The sequence below is a fragment of the Lytechinus pictus genome, chromosome 5 (genome assembly GCF_037042905.1).
Source record: "Lytechinus pictus isolate F3 Inbred chromosome 5, Lp3.0, whole genome shotgun sequence".
NCBI classification, from domain to species: Eukaryota; Metazoa; Echinodermata; class Echinoidea; order Temnopleuroida; family Toxopneustidae; genus Lytechinus; species Lytechinus pictus.
In genome coordinates, this window is record NC_087249.1 from 53,475,963 (window position 1) to 53,493,217 (window position 17,255).

General features: G+C 35.2%; 1 protein-coding gene across 3 annotated transcripts in view; it reads right to left on the minus strand.

Annotated features, from left to right (window-relative positions):
- The window catches only part of LOC129261089 (uncharacterized), a 37,150-nt gene extending 22,933 nt beyond the window's left edge, over positions 1-14,217 (minus strand). Inside the window, exons 1-6 of one of the 3 annotated variants that reach the window (XM_064099244.1) lie at positions 14,118-14,217; positions 9,895-10,063; positions 9,437-9,621; positions 8,965-9,114; positions 4,569-4,667; positions 2,611-2,747 (exon numbers count right to left, since the gene is read on the minus strand). In XM_064099244.1, the coding sequence (XP_063955314.1) occupies positions 2,611-2,747; positions 4,569-4,667; positions 8,965-9,114; positions 9,437-9,621; positions 9,895-10,015 (692 nt within the window). In that variant the 5' untranslated portion in view covers positions 10,016-10,063; positions 14,118-14,217. Of the gene's footprint in view, positions 1-2,610; positions 2,748-4,568; positions 4,668-8,964; positions 9,115-9,436; positions 9,622-9,894; positions 10,064-13,919; positions 14,089-14,117 lie in introns of those variants that run through there. The other 2 variants (XM_064099245.1, XM_054899131.2) reach the window with 2 other exon arrangements.
- Positions 14,218-17,255: the final 3,038 nt, after the last annotated feature.

Below are 17,255 nucleotides of genomic sequence, written 5' to 3' on the forward strand. Positions count from 1 at the left end.
GCGAAACCGGATACCTCTCCCTGCGGCGGAGCCGTTTTGGTACATTGCTGGGATTTGGATCTGTGGTGGTGTTTTCCTAAACAATTGCTAATTGCGCCAAACTGAAGTATTTTCAGGATTTTTAGTAAATGTAAAGATGAAAGATCAGACATTTTTCTTTCTAGAAATGAAGGTTTTGCTTCTCAAATCAACAGAATAGTTAAGAAATTTACTAGGAAATAGTCGTGTTATTTTGTTGAATCTTCGCTTTTTCCCAAGTCAATAGGCATTGTGTACAAAAATGCGTAAGGGCATTCAGCACGCATGGGCGAGTCGGGTTCGATCGATACCGCTTTGTTGTCTGCTCTAGTGCTTTTTTCTTTGCCTATTGTCACGCTACTCATAAATGGTCTCTTTAGCCCCTTGTATAGAGATCATTTGCAAAGTGTATAATTACGACGATAATCCGTTTTGGGTGAATTCACAGCATACCAAATACCTTTATTTTCCAGAATGAATAAAAAAGGGTAAATATTCCCTTGCAAGTACAATGATGATGCTGCGCAACGAAAGTACGAGACTAATTTGTGATTTTTGGCTTCTGGGCTTCAAGACGGTGGTCTCAATGTTTCACTAAAAATCGCCTTTGGTTTCTTCTTTTCATGAATTATTGTTTGTAATAAAAATACTTTTGTTCCTGAAGATTGCATACCAGTATTCGATCTGTTTTCCTGTTGCAATTTCAAAGAGTGAAGGGGATAAAATTAATGTGACTCAAATAGTGGATCTGAAATCATACCTCCCAATGCTCTCCTCGTCTCGTTCTACGTTTCATTTTTCTATCTCCCTTTTTCCTCCAAAAATAACCATGCTACCGATTACTGTTCGTCACAATGAGAGAAAGTAAATTATTTTTATCTATTGAAATTGTAGCATCTAAATTAAAAATGTTTTATTTTGTTCTTTCATTTCCATCGGGGGGGGGGGGGGGGGTTAGGTCAAACAAGAATAATAATAGCAAGTCATCAGTTTGACAAGGGTCTGAGGACCAAGTTGCGACAAACAAACGTTTTGGGATTTCTTTTAAAATTAATCTAACAAAAAAATAAAGTCATGTTGTTATTCGTTTAAGTAGATATTCATAGAATTTTAGCAAAAGCGCACTTGTCTATTTCCCCTTTTATCTCTGTCTCTCATTGTCTCTCGTTCTCCGTGACATCTGAACATTTTTTTTTCTATCGTTTCCCTAAATGATTCTTCTTTCATCCTTATATGCATCATCACCCAGGGGAAGCGCTTTTATGCAATATGAATCATTGACTGATGTCCTAAGCACCTGTGTTGTCGGTAATTGAGACAATTTTTTTTCTTTAGATACGGTATGTTGGTCGAAAAAATGTATTCATAAAAACTGTTTGTATTGCTAAGTACGAAAAGCATTCAATAGGTAATCCTGCCGATAAACACTAATCTTCCTTTTGTTCGGGGCGTTAATTGACCATCTGTATCCTGCTCTTTTCGGAAGGAATTTGTTTGAGTGGCCGCCCAGACATTCTTTTGTTTGGGTAGTGCCGATATCATGAACTACATGGACATTTCCCTTTTGAAAAGAGCATAAGATGAATGGTGTGCTAAACTGCTTTCTTTTCTCTTTTGATGGGGAGGGAAAAAGTTCAAAAGTGCACCGAGATCAGATCAAAGTACTAAGACATTACAAGCTTTTTGTTTTTCTGATAATGCAATCGATCGATGAAACCAAGATATCATTCTATCTAGAGTGATATCACATTGATGAAACAAATAAGACGAAAATGGTAAATAAACGCGTAGCTTATTACGCGACGATCTTGCAGAAAAGATTTTAGCTTATCTTTCAGAACAACGATATGGATCAAATCACGTGATCAGAACAAATCACGTGATCAGGCCAATTGCGCGCGCGTACGTACACGTCACAAAATTTGTCCTCCCCGTCTGACTCCAACGAAAAATTCGGGTAAAGTTGAAATGATTTCCTATTTTGGGGATTTTTCCCCACGTAGCTGTATATTTTTTTCATTTGGTTATCAAAATAGGTTTATAAAGGAAATAGTGGCAGAGGTTTTAGTACATAACAATTACGAAAAAGCTGAACAACTTCAACGAATTAAACCAAACAAATCTCGGCTTCTGTAGAAGCCCGTCGTAGCTAAGTGAACGACTCGCTGGGCTTCTGTGGAAGCCTGTCGCACGCAAAGGGTTAAAGAGCGTCATCTACGTCAACAAAATGTTTAAAGCGCCATATTTCATAATTATCTTGATAGAATTCAAAGTAAACCACCGTTCTAGCACATATACTGGCAAGCTATGGGTGTCGATCTCTATTCATGGTTGGGGGCTGTTTTGTTCTCTTGTGAGGGATCTTTTTTTGTTATTTTTTTTTTGGATAGATTTTTTTTAATTATTATTATTATTCTGGAACGGAAAAACTAATTATCCATTAGTAGGCCTACCTTAATTCAGTTAAAAGGTCTGGCCTTCGGGCTCTGGAAACCAGTTCAGTAGATCTTCTAAACTGGTAACCTATTAAAACTGGTTTAGTTCAAGAAAGGAGATGAGAACTGGGTTGTAGTGGTACACCATGGTACCTACCTGCATTGTTTGTGCAGTACAACAACTTTTCCCGATGTGAGTGATTTTAGATGACCTGTGACCTCTTTCTCCCTTCGGCATAATTTCCTCCTGAGAACATCAAAATGTTGACGAACTTCTCGCATCAATTTCTCCTCCTGTATGAACACAGTTCATATCATCAAAACAAGCTCTTGCAATTGTTGGTTGATTTGCTAATGAGATTCTCCCTTCCTCTTCCCACAAAAAATCTATTGTTTTTACAACATTCCCCAAAACATATTTAACCCTATCTAGGCCGGGGGGAGGGGGGGGCCTCAGAGGCCCCCCTCAACGAATCGCGCGATATTTTCGCTGCGCGAAATTTTTTGACCGCGCCGCTCGCAGACTTTTTACTTTCAATTCTTGCGCAACTTTTGAGACCAATTTTGCGTCATCCGGGTACGTGGTTCCGAAATTACGCAGCATTATGTAAGTGCATGTCAGACCAAAAATTGCTCAAAAACGTGGTTTTGTGTACAAAGTCAATGCAAATTGTGTTTTCAACCAAAATTCATAAATGTATGATTACTTTTAGTTTTACTGGTCTAAATGTATTTATTTTATGCTTTTTATGATCTCAGAAGAGTCCCCAACAAATTCCATTGAAAAGACAATGAAAAACAAAAGGTCAAAAAAATAAAGAAATAAATAAGAAATTGAAAAAAACAATATAATACATGAGAAAATGATTCGATATCGCAATTTTTTCATGTACACTTGCTAAAAACACCACAAAGAGTTTCTATACCAAATATTAGAACATTTGGAGCTTTATTTAGGGAGTTAGAGGAAAAAGTATGATTTCGCATACTAATTACGCATAAATTAGCATAATCACTTAATAGCGATTTGCATGAAATAAATTACTACATGTATACGATTTTGTAGATTATGTCCCAGGCAACCCGCGTGCCAATTTTCGGCGCGATAGCGCGGTCGACGGCCGAGATCTCAAGGGGGGGCCTGGGAGGCCCCCCCCCCCCCCCCGGCCATATGAACTCCCAAAATACCCCGGCTTAGATAGGGTTAAGGAAGCATATACATGTTTAGATGAAACAAACAAACAAAAAACCCTAAAGATGTATGATGTATAAAACGATACATATTAAGTGTTTTATAAATGTTGTTTATTTTATCATAATGCAAAATTTAAATGGTCAATGGTAAATGTACATGTAAGTATTACATAGAAATTTGATATTTATACCATTCCACAAAAGATCAATGTAAAATACAATATACAAGGATTTTTAACAATCTAAACAGAGATATTACTTTATTGCAATTCCCCTTCAAATTCTCAAGTAGAATTATTGTCTGCCATATCCAAGAAAATTAAATATTACCCCACCCCCAAAATAAAAAGGTAAAATTCCTGAGTTTATCATTCCATTAGATTTAGGTTTCCCTTTTACATTGAACATGATACAAGTTGTCATTTATAATTGTAATCTTTCCCTTTAACCCTTACATATACAGTGTATACTGAAATCATTTACAAAAAATATGAACCACGCTCATTATACTTGCATGGAGGAAATGAGATAAGCAGATTAATATCCTCAATTGCACAATTTCTATTTTAGAGTGGGATGGGGGTCAAATTACCAACATGACTCCAAAGTGTGCATGCTTCCTTTAGAGAGAATCCTGTTTATGTAATTTAAAAGTTTAAAACTGATCCAGACAGCATACATGTAGTGTTATTTGAAAAAAGCCGAGGATCTAGGAAAGTTAATGTAAAACAAGGTAGTACATGTATACTGTATGATTTTTTTACCCTATATGTAGGTGCAGCATACATGTAGAATGTTTTAAAACATATTGAAAGTAGGCACTATTGAGGGAGCAAAGCAACCAAGCCTATGGGGGGGGGGGCAAGCACCCCCTGAAGCTCCCCCATCTGTATACTACTGACACTCATGTACTCTACTCACCGTAAGTTGTACAGTATTGGAGACATCTTGGATCTGTCTCCAGGCAGGGAGTAGTATCTTTTTCTGAGTGGACAAATCCTCTTGCATTTGAGCTAATATCTGAAAATAATAATATAATGACTGGCCTTGAGGGAACATAAAATATATTGCCCACAATAGAATGATGAATCTGAACTTAACCATTGTGACGTAATTGTGTCCCTGGCCTGGGGACCGACGCAGTATCCAGCGTTGTCTCATCTTGAATTAATAACATGACATTGCTGCGCGGTTCAATAGAACGCGTAGAATACCCGGACGTTAGCTCTGCCTTATTGCCCGCTACTTTTCCAAGCAATTTCTCATTGACTTTCCTGAGCAGGCAATAAATTGGGTCCGTGAATAAATAATTGGAAACTTATTGACCAATCATTTGATCACAGTCATAAGCAGGCAATAATGTTTTAATTCTACCCTGTTTAGATACATGTCTGATACAGTTAAAGGGATGGTCCAGGCTGAAAATATTTATATCTTAATACATAGAGTAGAATTCACTGAGCAAAATGCCAAAAATTTCATCAAAATCGAATAACAAATAATAAAGTTATTGAAGTTTAAAGTTTTGCAATATTTTGTGAAAACAGTCACCATGAATATTCATTAGATGGGCTGATGATGTCACATCCCCACTTTCTGTTTTCTTATGTTATAACATAAAATCATATTTTTTCCATTATTTCATACTTGTGTGAATAATATGTCTCCCTTATAATGAAATAAGTTGCAGCAATAAATATCTAAAGCACTAAATCAGTTGTCAATCCAATTTTTCTAGTTCTTGGAGGAAAAAAATTGAATAAACCTAATTTCATAATAAAATACAAAAGAACAAGTGGGGATGTGACATCATCAGCCCACCTAATGAATATTCATGACAACTGTTATCACAAAATATTGCTAAAGTTTAGAATTCAATAACTTTGTTATTTGTTTTCCGATTTTGATGAAATTTTCGGCATTTTTGCTCAGTGAATTCTACTCTATTTATTATTCTATAAATACATTCAGCCCGGACCATCCCTTTAATAATACAAAATACTTGGTGTATCTACACTAGGCATTTTGAACCTTATGTACCTTATTCAAAAGAAAATTTGCATGTGAAATCATACATAATTAATATTATATTTATGTACAAAGTCTTGTCTTACAATATACTGTAATGGAATGTGACAGTGGGATGGAATTGAAATCATGATTTTTATAATATCAACCAAATATGATATATATGTATAGCACAGACACGAATACTCTACTACGCTTTGGTTACTTCTTTTGCTTATACTACACACTAAAAATGATTATCTACTTCAACACTTCCCTATACAGATAAGTCTTTAATAAAGTTTTGAAAGTAGGTATAGATTGGGCCTTTCTAATTGTAAAGGGGACATTGGCTCCATAGATTCGGAGCTCTGTAGCTAATTTGTATTGATCTGAAATGACCTTTAAACTTGTCCAAGTGACATGAAGTTCTAATACATACTTGATAATTAGTTTTTCAAAGTTCATAAGAACTTTTGGATTTAAAATAATCTTGAAAATTTGATTTTTTTAATTTTTGATTTATCGCAACACTCCCATTCATTGACCTAAAATGACATTTGCCCTTGTTTTGGTGACCTGAAATTCTTGTCAAAGTATTCTGACACTTGATTTACCTTTGCAAGTGCAGCTACATGTTTTTATTTAAAAAAGTAATTATCAATCTTACTTTACCAATTGTATTTGTGCTTTCAATTATATTCTTGCTTTATGTTTTTGTAACTTTCTGTGGCAACATACTTATTGTAAGTTCTGTGTTTAATGTTTACAGACCATATCAAATGTCTATATTTCATGAAAGTCCTCATGATTTTTTTTTAAGTTTGAATGACTGTTTTAAATTCAGAAGAGGGGAAGTTGGGGGGGGGGTTGAGGGAAGAGAGTCATGAATAGAAAATGTTTATTAGACACTTCCTGAGGAAGAGCACTCTTAAGAGGGGGAAAACCCAAAACAATTGAAAACATGAATTAAGTACATCCTTTGTTACCTACTGTGCAGGTACCTACAGTATATTGTAATTCACAATAGTGTACAATATGAACATGTACATGTATATAATAGAACCAAAACCAGACAATGGACGCTATTAAAATGAAAAGCCGTGATTGGCATATTGGCATCGAGTGAAATCTGCTACATGCTCTGTATATAGTATACTTGTACAAATCCACCATCAAGAAGTGTCGATCAAACCACTATATTTCAGTATGAAGTAATCTACTTTTTTAAATTTCTAATATTTGTCAATCAATGTGTTTTGATATACCGTACAATAAATATCAGGTAAAAATTATATACAATTAATATCAGGTAAAAAATATAAGTTTCTATTTCATGCGACATCTTAAAGTAATAAGTTAGCACTTATACAAAGTTCATTTTAAAAACTAAATTTTTCCATTCATAGAACTTTCCTGATGTGAGCAGTTCCCTCATTTACAAACATGTACCAACCTGGATATGCTGTTTGATGAAATAATGTGATACTGTCTTTATTGTTTGAACTTTCTTATTCTATGTACAAGTTTGATGAAATTTTTAGTATTAACTTTGTAATTTACTCTTTTTTATCCAACTTTCTGTCAGGGTGTTCAGTCAGATTCCACAATTTAAAGTGACATTTCCAGATGTTGAAAAGATCTTAACATTATTGCAAGCTTTAGTTTTTTCCCAAACTTTAATAGGAAGAATATAAATAATGATCCACTACAAAAAAGTGCTCTTTTTATATTATATTCTAAATTAAGATTATGAAAAGTAGATTAAAATGAACAGTGATAGATTACAGATTTAAATAAAAACTCAAGAGATACAGATCTTGGAGAAAGTTTTGTTCCAAATGAAATGGATGAAATGAAAGTATGAACAAAATCAACAAGGATAAGAAATTTATGATTTCTTTAAACTTGTGAACAAAAATTATCATCTAAAATTCTCAATACCTATATGAATTCACAATTTGATGCAAGGTTTGGACAACTCCTCCAGCTGGCTTCAGTACACAAACTGACTAAAATGTGATAATTATCAAAATATTTCGTCAAAATGATCTTAAATTTAAGTGAGAACACAATAAATACATATGTTTGAATGTTGATATATCTTGATTTGCTTTTGCCTTATTACATGTATATAATCATCAACGGCAGAGGAGAAACTAATCGTATGACATCCATAGGATGGATCATAGTGTGTGAAAAAAATACCAAATAAAGGGGAATGAAAACTTTGGAACATTTTGACTTGTGTGGAAACAGAAGAATCAAAGAATATGAAAAAAGAAAATTTGAGAAAAATCGACAAATAATAAGATATGAGCATTTGAATATTGCGATCACTAATTTGCTTTGGTGATTCTCCAATGGACAATGCGAAAAGGATGCGTGATGTCACATGTGAAACAACTTCTAGGTGGACTATAAATTTCCCAAAAATTTATCTTTTTGCTCTTTCTTATGGTGATACAAACTCTTTATCCATCATATATTCTTTAAAAATTTGTATTACATGCCCTCATATAGAAAGAATCCATACACATGATCTTCTGATAGATGTGATAAAAGAGGCAGTTAAAAAAGTGAAACAATTACTGGGAGAGTTGTTCACAAGCACTGATCTGAATAATATACATGTAGTGTACAGATCAGTGTTCACAAGTAACATCACACATCTTTGTCGCATTGCCAATGGGAGGATCACCATAGAATTAGTGATCGCAATATTCAAATGCTCATAACTTTTTCATTATTTGTCCGATTTTTTTTCTAACTTTCGATGATCTATTTCTTTGAATTTTCTGTTTTCACACAAGCTATGTTGTTCCAAAGGTTTTATTTTCCTTTAAAAACATATATTGATGGTCTCCATAGCTTCAGCTTCAGCCACCACCTATTCCACTCCCCCACTGGTTAGCTCATAAGCTGGGCTCTGTAACACAAAGGTTTGCATTACATCACTAAATGGCAATGGAAAGTCAACATCACAACAACAATATTTCTATTGCGCACATTCCAGTGCTCACAGCTTTTGAGGAATTACTTCCTGCTAGTACCAATTTACCTCACCTGGGTTCGAGTTCAGCACATTGTGGATCAATTTCTTACTGAAGGATATGATGCCATGGCTGGGATTTGAACCCTCTGTTTCAAAATCTGGAGACTAATCCACTGGGCCAAAATGCTCATTCTGGACTTTCTAGTATGCACATTTTATTCAAAACATTGACCAAGAACCAATCACAAATAATTTCAAATTTGTAATTGACGGCAAATCTTTGTTTTATGAACTAACATTAATCTCTCAACCTACCTCCCTGTTGTTGGAAGCTACCTGACTAACAAGCTGGCATTCGTGGTCTTTATGAGGTCCGTAAACTTGGCAGTATATACAGATTACCATGCTATCTGTCAAACAGTACACCTTCTTCGGCTCGTTTTCATGTTCATTGCATAATAACATCTGTGACAAAAGACAAAATGAAATATAACAATGATATATATGTGATGATGATGCCAAATGATGACAATGTAATTATGTTGGTAGTGGTGACCAGTCTGGTGGTTGTGGTGGGTTGTGTGTGGTGATGACGATGATGATAAAAAATGATGATGATGGTGATGATAATGAAGATGAAGATGATGTTGATAATGAAGATGGTGATGATGATGTTGATGATGGTGATGTTAATGATGTTCATGATGATTAAGATGATGAGTGTGATGAAGATGATACAATCATTTGTACAATTTGTATCTTGTCTTGTATTACCGGAGCAACTGACCTGATTTGTGGCCAAAGATGAGCCTCTTAGAACCTCTTCCAAACCTTCCAGTATGTCAAGAACAGCAAAATTCTTTGCCAGCTTTTGCACATTGTTCACCAGTCCTGGAATTGTTGTATCTGTTTTGCATGTTGGGCAGCAGATTTTACCATGAGAAAACTTGCCAACCAGCTTACCTAGACAAGCTATAATGAGATTCGAATAAAAACAAGACGAATATTTAGAAAATTAGAGTTAATCATACGGGTTATCTCATTCTTCAACTGTCTCAAACATCATCGATGACAAAGAAAACTGAATATGAATTGATGAAGGCAGTCAAATTTTATGCTCCATCCTCACAAGATTTTTAATATATTTCATAATCTCATCAGTTTATATGGATTTATTTTTTGTGACATCACATTGGAGCAGTTTGCCCATATATCATACAATATCAATTCCATAAATTTATGTACCTGTACAGTATGTATGGCCGCAGGTTAGAATCCGAGGAACATGTTCACCATCTCGTGCAAAGGAATGGTAGCAAACATTGCACTGTCGCCCTCTTTGATCTTCCAAGGAAAGAGAATCCATGTCATCTTTGAATTTACTAGATCATCTGTAGAGAAAGACTAGGCTAGCCTGAATATGAATGTTAGAAATCTTTAATAGAAAAATGTTAATTTATGCCACTACATTAGTCAGATCAGGGGGTTGTTCCACAGAGATTTAAGTGTGACTTTTGAAGAGGGCCCCATGTCTGCGCACTTAAGAATTTAACTTAAGGATAAACATGAATTCCTTTTTATTCCACAAAAAATTTTCAGATGATAATGTTCCTTATATTTGTATGAGTAAGTTTGCCAAAAGTCTCATAAAGAATTGAGAGAAATATGTTGTTTTCTCAGAAAAAACCTTGGCCAGTCATTTTCACACTTAACAAAAAATGGTGCCTTACATGTATATCTGTGCACCCATTCACTTTACACATGATTCGGCAAATTAAGGCCGACACATGAAATGCCTGAAATTAAATATTCTTCCACCACTTTTATGAATATTTGTCTATTGGGGCATTGCAGAAACTTGCAATCAATTGCAACTCTATTTTTAGTCCCTAAATGAATATGTCTTGTAACTGATTAAAAATCTGTTACTGATGCTAATCTGCTTCTTGAAACAAGGAGTGTAATCTCATTTGCTAGAGCTAAAATCAATCTACCATTTGAAAAATTACAACAGAAAATTTGCTATTGATTGAAATTATTTTTTTGCAACAACCCCAATGTATTGCGCGTTTCCTTTCATTAGAATTGTGCAGATATACGTATGCGCAGAGAAGAGGAACTCCAGACTTGGCACGCTTGGGCACCTTACCATAGATCTTCATGTGTCATGTTTGTCCAATAGATAGTGCTACTTTTACAGAGGAGGTGAGAATTTATGTGGAATTTCTGTAACTTTTATTATGTTTTAGGACTTTAGGATTATTATTATATATTTTTAAAACAAATTAATAACTTTCTAAATTCTGTTGTCCTAACCCCACCTCTCTTGATGGAAAGTGAATTGCAAGAAAATTGTCATTCAAAAATCTCTAATGCTAGAATCTATTGTCAGTTTAGAAAAAATAATCAAAATAATTCAATTTACTTAACCCTTAATCTCCCGGGGTATTTTGATTCTTGTCATTCCCGGGGGGGGGGGGGGGGGGGGGGCCTTTATGGCCCCCCCTTAAGATCTCAGCCGTGGATTGCGCGATCACAACGAAAATTTGCATGATGGTAGAGAATGACGTAATCTACGCAGTTGCAGTGGTAAATTTCACTGAATTCATATATTTTTATATGAATTAATTATGCTAATTTATTCATGAAATCATACTTTTTGCTCTGATTCACTAAATAAAGCTCCTAGAATGCTATTTTTTTGTGAAAATATTCTTTATAGCATTCCTAACAATTGTGAATGAAAAAAATTCTGGTACCAAGACCGATTTCTTATGTATTTTATTGTTTTTTTAATTTCTTATGTATTTCTTTGTTTTTTTACTTTTTGTTTTTTATTGTTTTTTCAATGGAAATCGTTCCAGACTTAATTCTGATCATAAACAAGGCAAAATTAATTAAGTTTAATCATTAAAAGTAGAAATAATGATACATTTATGAATTTTGGCCAAATACACAATTTGCATTGGATTTGTACATGAAATCACGTTTATGAGCAATTTTGGGTCTGACATGCACCTACATAATGTTGCGTAATGTTGTAACCGCGTACCCGGGCGTCACAAATTTGGTCTCAAAATTTGCGCGAGACTTGAAAGTAAAAAGTCAGTGAGCGGCGAGGTCAAAAAATTTTGCGCAGCAGATATATCGCGAAAATTGTCGAGGGGGGGGGGGCCATAATGGCCCCCCCCCCCCCCCGCGGGAGAATTAGGGTTAAGAGTCAAGTTATCTGATGAATAGTTGTGATGAAAACTGCCAGTGTAAAAAAAATTAAAGCATTTTATTTGTCCCAAATCAAAATTGCCTCATTCCTGGACACTCAAGGGTTCATTACATGCCGCCGCACACAGAAAAATTAAGCCATAGAAGTCGTGTGCTGTGGATGCCAGAAGTGGTGTCACAGTACGCGCGACCCAATAGATGTCTAGACTATAGCTAGAAATCCACTGCCAAACGCAGTTCTTGGTGCGAGGTTAGTATACTAATACTCCTCCGCACTAGTGTGTGTTCCTGGATGAGTGGCCTAAACCATGGACCTATCACAAACTAAATACAAGCCTGGCTAAGCCAAACAATTTTGTTTTGCCTTTTGGCCTGCCATCCATTCATACATCAATACTCTAGTCTTGACGTGACCTTAGCCTTGTAGTTGTATGATGGGGTGTCCAAACTTCGCGAAATTTTACAAAATATTCTATATTTTCATGAATGCTGAACTCATCCTAATGAGACTTACACCAAACAGTAATTTTAGGTGGCTTTTCATGTTGATGATGTCAGGCTTTAAGGATATTGGCTAGTTTTTTAGATAATGACCATTCATGAAGTATGGACATACACGAAGGTTTTTACTGCCAGTCGTAGGGAGTCAGAACAAGATTATAACTAACCCAGGGAGCTCCGGCCCGCGAAGCCGATGCCGTTTTGAAATTTAATACGTGATTATAAATAATTATTATAATATTACTAATTATTTATAATCACGTATTAAATTTTAGTATTTGTGAAATAATAATTTTTATCTCTATAAATTGTTCTTCAAAACGGCATAGCTAATCGGATGTACGTCATAACGAATTGGTTCAAGGGTCAGGCTGTATTGTATTTGCTTTGTTGACAAACGGAACGAGGGATCTACAGGAGATCGGTCTGGTAAGAAACATCTCATTTTTACCATTTATAGTGAAATAATTTTTATCAATTTATACACATTAGGCGCATCAAGGTTCATAGATAAATAAAATTCAACCCTACAAACTGATTTCACCCTCTAACTACGGATTTCCAAGGGAAATCCATCTTTGTTTACATGTGTCTCTTATACATATATGGCCGGCGGTTCAAGATATTCAAAATATTTTTTTAAAAACATCATCATGGAGTCCCCAAGACCAAATGTGAATACACGTAGATTTAGCGATGAAATAAGATATAATAATGTAGAGCCTTGTTTTGAACTCTAGGTCAGAGAACTTTCCTTCAGTTTACAATTGTATGCTATGTTGATTGTATGCTATGTTGATTTCATGCTAGTAGATTACATTTTTCACATTTCTTATTTCATTCAAACAAGCACACACACGCACACCCCACACACACCTTCACACAACAAACATCAACCACTCTGCACAACCACTAGTATACTTGGTGCAAGCTGAAAGAGGGGAAAAAATCTTTTTGAAGATACCATAGAAAAACTCGCTCTTCTTGCACTTCACTAGGTGGTACGTACTGCACGCGTACCGCCTGCTTATGTGCAGCGCTGAGCTTCAAGCGACCGAGTGATTCCGAAATAGGTGTAAAACTTTGTAAAAAAAAAAAGTGTCAAAACGGCAAATATTCAACTTCTACTGGACTTTGGAGGCTCAGCCTCAGATGCAAGTATTTTAGGTTGTGAATTATTTAGGGTGAGATTGTACATGTTTGAAAACCATTAAACGGGGAGGTGCGAAACTACACTAGCGCCTAAAGGAGGCCTAACTTTAAAAAAAATCCCTAAGTTAACTCCACCACGACCAAGTCCGAGAGTGCTTGCAGAATCAATGCCCTGTGCCCCATGCCTTTATTTCTGCGTTAGTTAAGGCCACGGAGCTCAGTCGACAGTCTCAAAAATCACTTAATCAATCATCCGCAAAATTACTCACCATCGGACACATATTAAAAGTAAATGATCAAAACAATTGCATAAATCTAACACAATATGAAATCTAAATCGTGCCAAACTAAGATTAACCATCTTAAATAATTTAGGCCTAGGCCTAGTTATTTACCAAACTTCGGCCTTCCGTATTAATCTTACTGACAACCGTACCGCCTACGGGTAGGTACGACTTTATTATTAACGGTATGCATACAGTACAGGTTCAGGACTTCGTGATGATATTTTTCAATATTTTGACATGTACTTCTTCTGTCAAAATATTAAAAATATCGATCACGAAATCTTCAATGCTAGGTTCGTACAGTACCTTATATACCGGAACGGAGAATCTTACGTATACCAGACGGCCGGCCGAACGTTTGGTTTAGTCATGGGGCCGATTGCACGAAAGGGTCTTTCCAAGGACCGTCTTTCATGTCGCCCATCTTTTATGATGCGCTATAAGCGGGGTGTTTCTGAAATTTATGATAAACAAATAAAATTCGTAAGCTTGCTTTTAAATCAAATTTTATACAATTTTATGAGATATCACATCATTTTATAAACAAATATTTTGTTCATTTTAACGGACAAATAAAATATATTTGCAGATAATTTATTTGAAATGCGTTTCACATGGCGTATCATAAAAGATGGGCGACACGAAAGACGGTCCTTGGAAAGACCCTTTCGTGCAATCGGCCCATGGACCCTAGCTGGCTCCATGGTCCAGTAGCAGCGGGAGCAAGCGATCATATCAGTCTTGTTTGGGAGGTAGGGGCCGGTGTAGCGGCGGATTTGGTTCCACCGGCGGATACCGTATCCGCCGGCAGATATCGTTCTAAATGGCCGATATCGTTTTTAATCGGAACCATATCCGCCGGGTTTGACGCGGCTTGATGTTTGCAGATTTGGTTCCTCGGCGGATTTGGTTCTATTGATTTGATTTGGACAGACAACCTCGGCAGCGCGCGCATGCGCGGCTCGGCAATGTCGATCGCAATGCATGGGGGGGGGGGGGGGGATTTTCGTCCGCCTTTAGTGAATTTTTATTCAGGGGCGGATCCATACAGCTTTTGACAAAGGGCTCGATGGGGGTGAGGATTAATAGGAGAAATAATGTCTCGATATGTATTACGTAGACCTAGCTGACACATACGCAAAACTATGCTATTTATTATTACAAGATTTTGATGAAATTTTCATCATTTTGTTTTGTGAATTTTTATACTATTTTCAGTCCGCAGTATGCATCGATCTCTTTAACTGTGCTTTTTCACACCATGTTTAGTGTCAGTTTGCCAGACTGTTTAGCGAAAATTTGCACCCCCATATAGGCCTATAGGTTTTTGAAACTACACATTTTTAGAAAAATGTCAACAAGTTAAAATTTTCATATTTCAAATAAATGATTCAAATTAGTGTATGAAAATATTTTTTTTGCTGTTAACTCATATTATTGCTTGTAAAATGCTAATTTTTGGTGAAAACATAATTTTTTTATTTCTAACAAACATAAAAAAGGAATGTCAGACCATGATTAATTTCTTTTGTAGTTTATTGAAGGCCTATTTTTAAATTTTCATGTATTTTTTTTAATTTGTTTTTTTATTCTTTTTTTTTCAATGTTAAGGAATCTGAATTAATTTATTTGATTTGATTTATTGTTTTTTTTCTGCATCCATGGAACATTCGTATAATACATTTTCCATAACATAATAAACATAGTATTATGTTAGCATTTTTGGCATGAATCATAAATAAAGTGTACTAAAAAAAATATTCCAGACAAAAATGATTAACTACCAAATTATTATATGATATTCACAATTTGCAGGAGAAGGATTGTCATCATAAGCAGATTGCTTGAAGAAAAATGACAATCCCAAACTAAAACTAATTAAATTAATTTATGCATTTATAAAGCAGAATGGGCATATATTTTTAAAGGAGAATGAAACCCTTGAAACCAGCTGAATCCATATCAAAGAGAAAAATCAAAGAAACATATTGTTGAAAGTTTGAGGAAGATTGAATGAATGATAAGAAAGTTATGAGCATTTGAATATTGAGATCACTAATGCCATGTAGATCCTCCCATTGGCAATGCGACCAAGATCTGTGATGTCACACACGTACAACTCCCTCATTACTTTAGTACTTATTTCACTTATATTCTCACTTTTATAGAGTCTATCACAAGGTGAGGTGTTCTCTTTATGAGAGGACAAGTACAGAGGTTTCACAACATTATATCATTGATGAATCGTTTGTCATATGATTAGAATGAGCAAAAAGAGATGTTTTGGGGTATAATTTCAGTGTCCAAAAGGGGAGAGTTGTTCATCTGTGACATCATAGATCTTGGTCGCATTGCCAATGGGAGGATCTCCATAGCATTAGTGATCTCGACATTCAAATGCTCATAACTCCTCTATTGCTAGTCCTATTTTACTCAAACTTTTGTTGATCTTATTCCGTTGATTTTTCTGCTTTCACAAAAGCTAACTTGCTCCAAGAGTTTCATTCTCCTTTAAATACGAAACATCAATTCATGCAATATTTTTAGTATGAAGATGAAGATGATAAAGATGAGGGTGACGGTGATATGATGATGATGATGATGATTGAAGGGGACCGGAAGATCACCCTGACAAAAGTTAGATACGCCACGTACTGTTTGGTGCTCCCTAATTTACCTCTCAGTCATCTAATTTTAAGATCAATATGGGATCTTTAGTAAAATATAATTTCTCCTTTATATCTTTTGTTTCTTTTACTTTACCCCCTCCTGGTTTTCATCTCTTTATTTTTTTGCCTTTCTTTCTGTCCCTGCTCATTTCGCCCCTTTTGCCTCTTTTCCAGTTTCCTATATCTTTCTCTCACATTATGAATATATCTGGGGCGTATACGCGTGGGTAATATAGCACCAAAAAGGAGAAATAGAAAGAGGAAGGGGAGGGAGAGAAAAATAGAAAAATATACGAGAAAATGTGGAGGAAATAATAGTAATACATTGGAATTTCGTAATTCAAGAATTTCATTTGCAGTGATCATTATTTATACAAATTTACACAAATACTGATTTTAATTATCGAAACTGCCATTGTTTGTCTTTATTTAATACTCTGTATTAATCATAATTGATGCATATTGTGCCCAATTTATCCCCAAAATTGTGATAAGAAGGACTTTTCATACTGCAATAAATTAATAGGTATAAAATAAATTAACAAATGCATGTTATTAGACTACAAGCATTATCATATCATGGGGTAAACTCTTTGTATACTAGTGCAGTAGACATTGAAAGTTGAATGAAGACTAAATGTGGACTATTTAAAGACCCAGACCAGACCCCAAAAGTTGACAAATCAGTCAAATCGAAAGCTATTAATTCAAACTAAAAACAGAAATGCAAGTTTTATGCAGTCATCGCTTACAGCTGAATATTTTGCTTAAGAAT